The 13,818-nt window shown below is 41.5% G+C and overlaps 1 protein-coding gene across 5 annotated transcripts in view; it reads right to left on the bottom strand.

Annotated features, from left to right (window-relative positions):
• Positions 1–605: 605 nt before the first annotated feature.
• The window catches only part of NXT2 (nuclear transport factor 2 like export factor 2), a 74,689-nt gene continuing 61,476 nt past the window's right edge, over positions 606–13,818 (bottom strand). For 2 of the 5 annotated variants that reach the window (XM_075435547.1, XM_075435546.1), the window contains exons 2-4: positions 5,284–5,370; positions 3,422–3,566; positions 606–2,531 (exon numbers count right to left, since the gene is read on the bottom strand). In XM_075435547.1, coding sequence (XP_075291662.1) covers positions 2,353–2,531; positions 3,422–3,566; positions 5,284–5,301 — 342 coding nt within the window. In that variant the 5' untranslated portion in view covers positions 5,302–5,370 and the 3' untranslated portion in view covers positions 606–2,352. Of the gene's footprint in view, positions 2,532–3,421; positions 3,567–5,283; positions 5,389–7,467; positions 7,546–11,842; positions 11,862–13,818 lie in introns of those variants that run through there. The other 3 variants (XM_075435548.1, XM_075435545.1, XM_009945216.2) reach the window with 3 other exon arrangements.

The following is a 13,818-nucleotide window of genomic DNA, read 5'->3' as shown; positions in this document are numbered from 1 at the left end:
TTGTCCAGCTAGACCAGTTAGCATGTTTCCCAAGTAATGTTCCAGGTAGTGGTGGCTTTTTTTGTTCCGTTGGGGTTTTTTTTAGTATTAATTGCAGAAGTCAGATTTAAAAGCAGCCTGCATTTGAATAGCATGAAAATAAGAACAACATTTGACTGAAACATTGACTCATATATTCTGAATCTCCCAATCTGCCTAAGAAAAAGCTTAACAACTACTATACAAACCAAAACTTAATAAAAATATCCAGTAAGTATTTATTCCCAGAACCAGCTTATCAGGTACAGATACAAGTGTGACTGCCTGGTGAGTGCCCTCAGAGTTCAATAAGCAAATGCTACAGTTGCACCCATCACCACATTTCAAAAATCAAAATGTGTCTTGTGTATACAAAGATGATCTGTAACACTACTTATATAACTAACAGCAAATTAAAAAAAAAACCCAAAAAACAGAAAAGCACACCATGCCAGTGTCACCATTCAACAACGCTGTATGAGTAATAGGCAAATTTATGGTTTTCTTTTCAAATTTGTAGAAGAAATACAAATATATGAACATTGCATATTCTGTTAAGAACAAACAGTAATTAAATAGAGCAATCCTTTCTTCAGTACATACAGAAATAACAATGTATTTACAGTATTTACAGTTTTCAAAAATTCTGGGCTTCTTGCATTGTTTTACAGGAATTCATATTTGTCAGACTGAAAAATAGTTACACAACAGTTCAGAACATAAACAGCTTCCGAACAGAGACAGTTTACTAATTCTAGCTTAACGATGTAAAGACTAGAGTGCCTTAAAAGGAAATAAACCCATCCATTTCACCTAAACATCCCATTCTTTGTGGGATTATATCACAAACTACACGTTTTACGCCAGTTAGATATTGCTCATTTTCACAGTTTTCCCAATTTAAGTCATAAAAACAAGTGAGCTGCAGTCATAACTGCTTTTGTATTCAGGCTGCTGCTGCCATTGCAACATATATTAAGACCAGAGTTACAAGTTCCCCTCACGTATTTTCAGTTACAAGCAAGTGTACTCTCACACATATAGCTAAATTTTGATTTTCTTTAACTGCTTAAAAAAGAAACGTACCAGTTTGAAAGCAATCTGCTGATATTCAGATTTACTGCTATGTTCCTAAGTAAAGATGAACAGTCTTAACCTGCAGTCTTGAAAACTATTTTAAAGCAGTTGAAAGCTTTTAACTGCAAATTTAAAGCAAGACACACACACCCCCCAAATTAAAGGTAATATTTAAGAAGAACACGAAAACTACAGTAAAAATCTACATGAGAGGAAGATGGTATTTGTGTTCAGAGCTGTTCTTCTAAGCTGAAAAGAATCAGAACACCTGTTCTGAATAACAGTACTGAAGAGAAAAATCAAAGGCTTCACAGTAATACACACTTTCAGTGCCACTTTTTTACTACAATGTTCCCTGAAAAGAGAGTAGGGATTCAAAACTTGTAGACTGAATACGGGAAAAATAATCCAAACTTTATAGCAACAGAATTAACAGTTAAAGCAAACAGAAATCATGTAACTGACCAATTTCTTACGCTGTAAGACTTCAAAAGAAAAATCACCAGTTTGAAGTCCTTCACATGCATGAGACAAGAGTTGTTGGCATAGGAGCTCTGAATCATTCAGCATGCCCTACATACAAATCGATGCAAATTAACCCCAACCAAAGCCTGAGAAGTTCAAGCCAAAAGGAAACCTGATGAGATTGTTTAGTCCCTTTGTATCAGAGAAGTGCCATTAGCTTTCCAATGGATTATTTGGCAGATTACATACTCAGAAGCTGTATTTGCTACTTTCACAAGCAGTAGAAATCATTGTCAATCCTTCCTAGGCTCTTACAACCAAGAGTAGGTAGCTTTGAGAATTCTATCTACATGCCATAAGCATCTTCTTCAAAAGAGGGAAGAAGATGCTACTGTAAAAACGAATCTTTTCAAATTGAAAAGATTACATGTTTGGTCAGAATTGTACATGAAAAGTATTTTGTGTTCAAACAGTAGCGTTTCAGCATTACATACAAGAAGTCTGGAAGTGGCAGCATAGCTGCCACGTAAGGCATTTTAGGAATGATTCCAACACAGCTCACCGCCTTCAGCATTTTATTAGGTTCAACTAACGCGAGCAACCTCTCACATCTTAAGATTGTTGACTATTAAATCCATGGTCATTGGGATCTACCCCGAAACACCTGTAGACCTTCCAGAAGGACAGAAGCAACACGAAGAGCGAGAGTTTCCCATGCGTGGAGAACGGCTGTCCGTACAGCTAGCTTCAACACGTCGGATGAGAGAGGTCACTCCCCGTAGCCAACCCTCACTAACTGGCCCAGTCCTGAAAGCGGAAACAGTCACTGGCGATCTTCCACACTGTGTTGGTAGGTGTGGCTTGCGCTGTCAGCAAGAAGTTCTGATTGAAGTAGCGCTGCTTGTCGCCATCAAATTTTACTGTCCCACTTGTCACCACGAGGACTGTTGTCTGGCCTTGAGTAGCTTGCTCTTCACAAGGAGAAGTATAAAGAAAACAACTCAAAGACTAACAGGTAAAGAAGTAGGAAATGTACACAGAAGTTTCATTCGATTCTTGTTATGCTAGTTATAGGGTAACAACTGGTTACACGTTCATGGAAAGTACAGTTTTGTTGCATCATTTCTATACAGACAATGGTGTATTCACTCACCAGCACTGCTTTTTAATGGCTTTTCTATTGGCATCTCACGTTTTTCATTTTGGAGGACTACAACAAACACCTCAGTTTTTGCTTAGAATAAGCTCTCATTGTTTGAGATACACACATATATATATTTGTAAAGTTGCATACACTTTTTCCCCCCACTACTAGAGATTATATCTTTTTCACAGCAGAGCAAAGCAAGCATGCTCGACCACAAGCTTTTTGCTTACTTATATTCCCAAAATATGCATTAGAAGTAATTTAACTTCTCAATTATGTAAGCCTTTTTTTTAGCAGTTGTTAACCACAAATCTCAAGAACATCATCTATTCTACATGTAAAGAAATCAAAGTACATACAGGTTAATGATTTGTTCCACATTATACTGCAAGTCATTATCAGAGGCTACAGTAGAGGTCTCTTGACTCTTAGACATCGTCAAGGACAACGTAACCTGATAAGCCAGACTTTTTCAATACATGGAAATACATCACATCTGAATATGATCTTAACAAAAAAGTCCTTAAAATATCTGCCCAGACATGAGAAAAAGTGTGGAGTTGCTGCATTTCTTCATTTGTGCTTTATGTACAACTCAGTATTTTCTCTAAGCTTGTTCCAAAAGAAATACTAAGCACTGCAATAATTGCAGTTCATTTTCAACAGTTATAAAAAGACTGAAAAATAATTAAGTAAATTGTAACGCAACCTTACCATGAACGGGCTGGCAGTCCAACACATTAACCTGGAATTCACTAGATGGCAACATTTCAAAAAATTTGTTCAGTTCTTCTGGCCCGGACACTGCGTTACCATTCCAAACTAACGTTGCTTTGTCCAAATAAAGTCTTGATAAAGCCTGAGTGATTATGAAAAGATATATTTGAGGGAAATGTGTAAACACATACAATGGACAACACACAAAACAATATTCTTTGAATCAGATAATGATTTGGGTTGCAGGGGACCTTACAGATCATCTGGTTCCAAACCCCCTGCCATGGGCAGGGACCCCTTCCACCAGCCCAAGGTGCTCAGAGCTCCATCCAACCTGGCCTTCAACACTGCCAGGGAGGGGGCAGCCACAGCTTCTCTGGGCAACCTGGGCCAGGGCCTCACCACCCTCATGGTAATTATTTTTTTCTTTATATCTAATCTAAACCTACCCTCTTTCAGTTTAAAGCCATTACCCCTTGTCCTATCACTCCATGGTCTTGTATAAAGTTCCTCTCCAGCTTTCTTACAGACCCCTCCAGGCACTGGCAGCTGCTCTAAGGTCTCCCTGGAGCCTTCTCCTCTCCAGGCTGAACAGCCCCAGCTCTCCCAGCTTTTCCTCCCAGCAGAGGGGTTCCAGCCCTCGGATCATGACTGGGGCCTCCTCCGGCCCCACTGCAACAGCTCCAGGTCTGCCCTGTGCTGAGGGCTCCAGAGCTGGGCACAGGACTCCCGGGGGGGTCTCAGCAGAACGGGGCAGAGAGGCAGAATCCCCTCCCTCAACCTGCTCCTTATGTTGTGAATTACTGATTTTTGCCGTTACTTCAACAGATAAAATGTCCTCCTGAAATATCACCTCCTTTTAACAATCAGTGCTCCTGACCAAGAATTAAAACTAACTGAAACACATTCTTCTTTATAAGTTGCATGGTGACTCATATGCCTCCAAATTTAAATACTGATGAGATTCGTTTAACAAAGCTGCTGATAGAACTGAACTAGTTGCTAACAAAAGGATAGTGCTACCTCTCCATAATAAGTTTATTGCTGGTTTGCTGGGGGGTGGGGTGGTGGTGCACGCAGAACAGATTATGTCAGGAAAGTGTAATTTCAGGTTTAAAAAAAAAGTGAACAAGATCAGTAAGAGTGGAAACTTACAAAGGACAGTTATCTGCAGCAGCAGACCTAAACTTCCCAAATGTTCCCTAGGCAGCTGAGTAACAGCCTAACTCTCCTTCAAGCTGTTGATACATCTCCGCCTAACCTACTAATGCTCAAAGTGACAATGAAGTAACACGCAACTGCTGATATTTTCACATAATCTAAGAGTTACTAAATTACAATTACAATACATCAATCTCCACAGCTCTCTTTTGGTGCAAATATTTGTTACATGATACCACATCAATGTGGTCCATGAAGACTTTCAGAGCCCGATCGAGCTGTTTCCACTTTATCCTCAGGCACTCCCGCAGACTCCCAGAAACAGAAGTGTAATAACGGCTACCAAAAGAAGCTTGAAAAAAAAAAAAAAGAGCTAAATCCTGACCTCAGAGACAAATAAAGTAGGTTTTATCTGCCTGTACTGACAAATCCTGCACCTGTAAAGCACAGCTGGACACGAGCTGAACTACTATCATAAAGAAGCCTAAGGCACTTTCTACAAGGGCCCCTTTTACAGCAATGCTGCACAGTAACACAAAGAATCCTCTACAGGGGAGTCCAAGAGGAACAGAGGTCTCAACCTGGCCAATACAACACATGGTAACCAACTGTCCCGTGTTTTCAAGAGCAATGCTAGTTAGAAAAGCAAGCAAAAACTGCACAAGACAGTTCCAACTATTGTCAAAATATCTACATACCCTTCTTCTCTTATCCATCGTTTCATAATAAATGTTGACAAACTCATCTGCAGCTCTACATGCTTGATCCACGTACGTTTTGAAATCCTGGAGAGAAGAAATCATACTTAATTAATCATACTTAGTTAATTTAGGTGATTTTATGCAACCTAGTCATCTGTGCAATTTCTCCAACAAGTCACTTTGGTTAGTCTTTTCCATCTCCACTGAAAGATTACGTCAAATAATGTTGAAATTGATTCCAAACTCCTTTTCTACTTGCAGGAGGTATCAGCTTTTAGCCAGGTGACTGTTTCAACATTCATTTTGAACGCTGACATATTTCTCATATTTAAATGGTAAATATTTACATTGAAAAATGGGCTACAGCTGGCTGCAAGTGGTGTGAACATGCAAGCATTCAGTGAAAACACTTGTTGCTGTGGTGGCTGTTCTGAAACAAAGTTAAGGAATGAGATTCACTCAATGTATTTCTGAAAATCAGCAGAGCCCCATCACACTGCCACCACAGTCTAATTTTTTAAAACACCTTTATACATACATATATAACAGGTAATAATATACATAATTGGACATATAGATATTAAAATGAGAGAACATGCCCACACGCTGGATGCATTCCAGTATCAGTCACTTAAATGCTATACCCACAGGTGAAAACCAAGCAATCCTCACATCTTGCTATCTTCCTTACATCTCTGTTTCTATTCATCCAAAAGTAACAGCGTTGGCTGTCACACCACCGCACGGTGATCTCATTTGGTTGTTTGTTTGGTTTGTTTAGCTGTTTGGCCCTTTGTCTCCTACAGACCTTAAGCTGCGACATCCTGGAAAGCGGCGATTCTGTATTTCCTGTCCATACATCTGTAGAATTGCATTTGGTTCTAGTACAATAATTTAAAGTACTACCATTTATCATTGTTCTATTTCAGCATTATATTCTCAACACTTGCAAATCAGTACTTCACAATTTAACTACTTATATTTTCTTGGCAGTCTTTAATGAATATACACCAGAACTACCAAGAAATCCTCCAGTATTACCACAACAAACACTTTTATCCAGAGAAACCTCCATACCGCGTAACACTTACCAGCCTATCAAACTATCCCTGCTTGCTCCACAAAACCAAATACTCTCGTCTTATTACAGATTATTCTTTTGATCTCCCTCTGTAAGGACATGAGCCTGCTCTTCTCCTTCCTATCTTCCAGCAATTTCTGAATCCACAGGCCAATTCCAAACAAATATGAGAAAGTAGTCTTAAAGATGCTGTAGTCCAGCAAGTGCCAAGAGAAACTCTTTGGCACTGGGCAACAAAGAGTATTAGACCTCCCAGTAAGAGAACAGTGATTGTAACTCGGCCTGTTAAGTTATTCAGAGTAGACGGCTGCTACCTCTCAACCAGGACACACTTGCACACCTAGACTTCCTAACCCGCAGCCAAACGTATCATCATTTAGCTGCCACACAGAGAAGGGCTGTGAGGGAGAGCATCAGAGAAACACCAGGAGACTGGAATGAGCTGTTAGGGTACCTGCCATGTACGTTAAATGGAAAATAAGGTTCGTTAGTTTTGTTACTCCAGACAAGTTCTAATAACCATAGCCTGGAATATGTTTTTAAATTCTGAGAATAATTTAGGTTGGAAGAAACTGCTGGAGATCATCCGCTCCAAATCCCTGTTCAAAGCAGAGCCAAACTCAGAGCTTGATCTAACGTCAAAGTCAGATCCAACTACTCAGGGTCCCATCTCCCGTCACGTTTAAACATCTCCGAGGATGGAGATCTCACAGTTTCTTCGGGCTCCTGTTCCAATCTCTCATCACCTCACTCGGGAATCCTTCTCTCTAGCATTTCACAGAAAAGGCATAATTTAAAAAGAAACACCAAACAACCAAACAAACCAGAAAAAAACCCTTGAATCCTCTGAGGACCCGTCCAAGCAGGCAGGCAGCCTACGCCGGCTCACCACACAGAATGCTGCGGCCGCGGGGCAGGGACCCGCCGAGGGACCCCGGGAGCGGCGGGGCCCAAGAGGCAGGCGGGGCCGCGCACACTCCACTCCCCGCCCGCCTCCCACCCTCCGCCGCTCCAGGCTCCCCCTCCGAAACGCATCGGCGGTTCCCCGTCGGCGGCCTCAGCCGAAGCTCGGCCCGGTCCGGCCCGGCCCGGCGACTCACCACGGAGGCGGCCATGAGGCGGCGAGGAGGACGCGCGGGCCTGCTCGGGCGGCGGGAGGACGCCGGATGTGCGCCGCGCGCGGGGCCCGCCACTTCCGGCCCTGCGCTTCGCCCCGCGAGAAACGTTCCGCCGCGGCCCGGGGCCCGACGTCCGTCCCGGGGCGGAACCGAAACGCATTTTGGATGGGGGATTGCAGCGGCGGTTGTGCGGCGCGCCGGGGGTCAATTAATATTTTCATGAACGAACCCCCGTGAGTTCGGGTGCTTCAGCAGGCTTCGAGCTCTGGGGTCCCAACATAAGGAGGACGTGGATGTGGTGGAGCCGGGCCAGAGGAGGCCACGGAGATGATCCGGGGGTTGGAGCACCTCTGCTGTGAGGAAAGGCTGGGAGAGCTGGGGATGCTCAGCCTGGAGGAGAGGAGGCTCCGGGGTGACCTTAGAGCAGCTGCCAGTGCCTGGAGGGGCTACAGGAAGGATGGAGAGGGGCTTTTCACAAGGGTGTGCAGTGACAGGACAAGGGGGAACAGCTCTAAACTGAAAGAGGGCAGATTTAGATGAGATATTAGGGAGAAATTCTTCACCGTGAGGGTGGTGAGGCCCTGGCCCAGGCCGCCCAGAGAAGCTGTGGCTGCCCCCTCCCTGGCAGGGTTCAAGGCCAGGTTGGATGGAGCTCTGAGCACCCTGGGCTGGTGGGAGATGTCCTTGGTCATGGCAGGAGTGCTGCAACCAGATGATCTATAAGTCCCTTCCAACCCAAACCATTCTATGATTCCGTGATTCTATAACATCTTCCAGAGTCATGAAAACATTCAAGAAGTCTTGCATGCTTTGCTCCAAGCAGTTGGTGTTATTGAAGTGGTCTACATGTTAACTTGTGAATGCAAACAAGGATAAAGATGCCTAACATACAATAACTGGGGTGGAAAATCGCACAGGTTAGTTACTCACGTGCAACTTGCTGTCACAGAACACAGCCATAGGTACCATACACTGTGTCTTGAACACCGTGGATGTAGAAATAGGTCAGTTACGCACTGTGCCCCTGATTGCCTATGTGTTTTAGATCTCTCTGTGCTTCTCCTACGTACACCTTTTCTCCCAGTGTTTGCCATCACTTGAGGCAGAGGCTTCCCAAGGTCCCCGGCTGCTGTGCCGGCACAGCAGGACGCTCCTGCCGTGGGGAGGGAGCCGAGCGAGGGCATGAAGGAAACTTGGGATGTTTTCCTGGAACGCGCTGGGTCGTAAGGCTGGCTGGTTAAATCTTCATCATGCAGTGCATAACAGGAAAAGGCTGGATGAGACTCAGGAGGTTGGTGATTAACTACTAAAGATGATGTGGAGCTGACGGGGAAGAAATCATGTCCTGACGGTGATAAACACTCCGGGAATGGAAGGTGCATCTGTGACAGGGCTGCTGGGAGTGGGCTGAGGTAGGGTCGGGCATCTGAGGCTGTGCCCTTTGGTATATTGGATCACATCCAGCAGTCTCAGCTGTATCCTCATCTGTCATTGCTGTGTAGGGGTTGTATCGCTATGAAACAGCATATCCCAGCAAAGATTGCTTAATACGAAAGTTCAAACATCCTCCCCTGTAAAATCTCAAGTGTCACTATATCACCATATTATCTGTTTGCCTCAAAGTAATAAAAGTCCTTCATAAAACCTCTCTTCTACAAAGAAGAGCAATCATCAATCTCCAAATAAAAAAGCAAGGCACTGACATTATATATGGTTTGTTGAAAGTCACAAAGGGACACAATCGCAGAACTGAAAACTGCAGTTCTAATCTTTTACGTTCATCATATCAACATCTTTACTCCATTTTGAGATCTATCAGTGTAAAACACAAAACAAATCACTCCATTCTGATGTGTCGATTATCTATTTCATGTTTATTTTCATCGTATTGATAACAATGTCTAAAAAGGTAGTGTCATGTTCCTTTTCTATAAATCAGATTTGTAGGAAATAACCACTGTAAATCCTAGTGGAATGAAGGAATTTTGTCTGTGTTATCACAGAGACTGTGACCAATCTGGGCAAAGCAATAGGTGTGAGGTAAGTATCTGCAAAAGCCTCTTCATTTACTCCCGTGCGTCTGTGAAACCTGGAAGAGCAACAGGCTTAGCACAAGCCTCGTTGCTGGCAGATTGTGCAAACTTCTTTGTATTATTCAAACACATTAAACTGGGCATCTGAGGGAAAAAGATTATAAATTCATTTATCAATGGCTGCGCAAACAACAGAATTCATATACAGAGAACAAAATCAGAAACAGTAGAAACTGAAGTAGCTAATTAGTTCACAAGCCTTCTTTGTCAGGTCAGGATTTTTCTCTACGTATACTTTTTTCATTCAGAAATACTTGACACAGTGGGATCATTACAGTTTCTTTGGCAACAGTTAATCAGAAGAACGTTTCTCAGCAGGATTCACTGCAGACTCTCCACGTTAGAGAGGCAGATAATTTGAAGACTGACTATGCCTTATTACCTGCCTGCCTTAGCACCAGTTATTACTCGGTGAAGCAATATGTTAAAAGGAAGGTGAAGTGAAAACATGGGTGTGAAAGTCATTCTCAGCTACTTCTGAAGATGACACAAAATTTTGGATATAATTTTAGACTCATAACTTCTTGCTGAGATCAGCTAATTGGGGAAAACAACAAGATGAAAAATTCTTCCTTAACACCAAGCAGTATGCAAGACCCAGTTCAAAATATTTATGTGAAAGAGGCACTCAATGGCTCACAACAGTGGCCAAAATTCCAGTCTAAACTTCTTGGAAAAACAGAGATTAAAAAAAAAAAATAAAACCATCACTCCAGTATTTAATTAAAAAACAAGAGCAGCAAGAACTGTACAATATTTGCAGGTGGTGTGGAAACTGCTTAACAGCATTAGAAATATGGGATACTCAGGACAAATTACTTAGCATTACTTAGCGGACATGCTTTACAAAAGACCAGAAAAGTGCAGACTGCTTCATGTGGAGAATTAGAAGTACAGAGACATTCTCCAAAAAATCTAGTTGTTTCCAAATAGAGGAAAAAAAACCCCATAAAGTTTGGCTAGCAAGATTTTAAAAGGAAGTAAGGCAAATAAAAAATAGTTCTGAGAAACATTTTACTAAGGCAGAAACACTACGAATGAAATCCGTTTTCAGACACATCAAAGGCAAGGAATCTTGCCAGAAAGTCTGTAAGGCCAACAAGCGATCAGTACGCACCAAAAAAGACAAGGCTGCAGTAGGAAGCTAAACAAACCCTTCATGTCTTTGATCACCAGGAAGGAGTTTCTGAAGTGTGTTATATCAGAGCTTTGCCTAAAAGGGAATGAAACAGCGTCTCTGTCGTGAAGTGGAATGTCAGTACAAAAGGTGTTGGAACAAACCCATAAAACAAAGAGTGACGAGTTCTACGCAAGATTATGTGCTCCTAAGGGACACACTAACCATGGTGTCAAGTCTGTTATTTACGATAGGCTCTGTCCTGAAGGAATGGAAGGTGGCAAATTTGAGGCCAACTTTCTAAAAAAAATCTCCAAGATGGACCTGTAAATCTGATGGCTGCCCTATGCAAATTGGTAGAAATTGTACTAAAGAACAGAATTGGTAGGTTTTTGGATAAACACAACACATTAGGGTAGACTCAACACAGTTCTTTAAGGAGAAGTTATTCTTCACAAATTTATTAGTTCTTCAACAGAGATAAGAATCGTGGAGGTAAAGAGCCTTGCTAGTGAACAGTTCTTCTTCCACTAAGTGATTTCCTTAAAAATTCAGATTTTGCTAATCCATGATTCTAGAATTACCATACTTGGAAGCAGTTAAGTAGTTTTTATATGAAACAGTTTATTTAAACGTGTAACTCTAAGTACCATTCCAAATGACGTTAGTGGAATAATAAGAGTCTCTGCTCACGTTCTTTCACTTCTTCACCCAACCCAGCTACTAGAAAACTTGGTAGCATTTTGCTGGCATTTTTTCTGATTGAGCACAATTAGAATTCCAGAACACTAACACCGAAATCTGACTCTCTGAAAACACGTTTTCTTTACTTAGAAAGTATCATTTGCAGAGGAAATAAAGGAATCCGTCTGAAGTATAGCAAAGATTTTCTGCAAGACTCCTCCCTTCCCTTGCTTTCCCTTGAGCAAACTTTTAATTTGGGTGTTTAACAGTAGTTTGACCAGACAGAATTTCACTTTGTGTTGAACAAATTATAGCCATACTATATATTGCCCAAGCAGTCCCTAAATATACATTCGGATTTAGCTCAAGTAACAACCAAGTGCAACTCGTAATTTTTCTTCAGAAGCCCAGATATTCCTAACACTTTCTCAGCCTTTATCTCCAATAGCTCAAGCCAACTTACCCGTGCTCCCCAAGGCGTTGTACTCCAGGAGGAACACGTAAGATAGAAATGCCAGGACGACTCAGCAGCAAGGACACTGAGCTCCCGTGCAGAGTTCAAACAGTTTACAGCAAGATAACTAATCAAAATACCTTTACATCTGAAGATGGCTCCCAGAATATGCAGCTCTACTACACCCACTTACCATATGGAAGGGAAATTTTGAGTTAGTTTAGGTCTTGCAGACCAAATCAGAGGCAAAAATTGTAGCTCTGTTGAAATAGCTTGGATCAGCTATTACACCTGTGAGATGAACTTAGACATCTGGGGTATTTTTGATTCTCTAATCAATAATATTAACCTTTAAAATTATTAGTTGCTGCAAATCTTCCCAAACAGCCGATGCTAAGAACAATGAATTAAAATTGTAATCACAATGAAATGGTAAATAGGATGGCGTATCTCCACGTCTGCACGGAGACAGGAAGTAATTCTTGGAAATGACTGCAAAATACCATAACTAATGTTAAGTAAAAATGTATTCATCTTTCAGAAATGCATTCAGCCATCAAGATTAGGCCAGATTTTCTTTTGTTTTCATCAGCTGATCAATTAAAATAAATTAAAATTTATAGCAAAGCGCTGGGTAATTTCAGAATCACTGACAAAATGCATAATTTTTATTGTGAATTATTTTGATACTGGGCAAATAATGACTGCAGAATGAAAGAAGAATTCAATCTCCAACAAGATGAAAAGAGTTCACATTTTTCCCATAGAATCCTCACATGACAATTATGTGCACTTGCATTAGTATCTATGCAAAAATGAAGCCAGACTGCATATTGCTAGGCCACTTTTCAAACTAACCTTGTACTGTGTCACATAAATCTGTGATATTTCTGTAAGGACTTCAGTAACAGACTAAAATGAGGTCTATACATCCTGATTACCCTTGATAAAATGAATAGTCCTTAGTTTTGCAAATAATCTCATTGGATTTAGAGTAATGTGTTCATCATTTTCAAGAGCTTATAATTTATTCCCTTTTAAGGTTACATAATTAACACTGACTGATTTCAAATAGAGTATCCTCTATTAAAAGAACCCAACAAACTACTATGCTTTTTAATTTACTGATTCAGGTTGTATGTAATGTTACTGAAATCATAAGACAATTGAACTCTGCAGGTTCAAAATCTCACTGCGATGTTGTACATGACACTGAAGGGCAAGTCCAGGAGGCAGCAGAAGACAAAGTTCTTGCAAAGAAATGCTCCATGGCCTACATCAGTGATTAAAATTAACCTGGTAGGTTCACTCTCTCATTGTTAGGTTTATCAGCCTTCACTGATCACACGCCACACACAGCATCCTTGTTAGCAATGTCCAGTTAACAGTTCAAAGATTTAGCAGGTACAGTGACATTTACCAGAAGAATTCCCTCAAGGTCAGTGATTCACACAACACTTCAGATTTCCAGCTGGTAAAGCAGAATCTTTAAAAGCTCTCATGCAATCATGTAGGTCAGGTGTGCTATTCTCTAAGACCATGAATCTTTCTGAATAGCGAATGGTCCTTGTGAAACACAGTATTCTCAACTTTTGCTAAGGTTACCAAAATGGTAGTAATGTTACCCAGATGTACAGAAGTTTAAGGAACTGTCTCCTAAAGCAAGGGAAGCAACTGACACGAGCCAAATCCAGACAGGTTCTGATTAACGCGATGCCTATGAAGTGGGATCATGACTCACTGTTCGAGGGTTTTGCCTGAGCACAGGCTGAACGAGAACTGAAAGACTTGATCTGTTGATTTTAATGGGAACTGGGAGTAGGTCTCAGGTGCTCAGCACATTCACACTTCAACGTATATGCTGGATATGCTGGATACAAAAGTGCTGCTAAAGCCGGAGGCTGGATTTGTTAAACTACAGTGGACTTGAGAAGGCCCAGTTTGGCCAGTTCATTCTCAACATACAAGGCGTATTACTCTGGATA

The sequence above is a fragment of the Opisthocomus hoazin genome, chromosome 14 (assembly GCF_030867145.1).
Source record: "Opisthocomus hoazin isolate bOpiHoa1 chromosome 14, bOpiHoa1.hap1, whole genome shotgun sequence".
Lineage (NCBI taxonomy): Eukaryota > Metazoa > Chordata > Aves > Opisthocomiformes > Opisthocomidae > Opisthocomus > Opisthocomus hoazin.
This window is presented reverse-complemented; position numbering and strand designations above follow the sequence as displayed.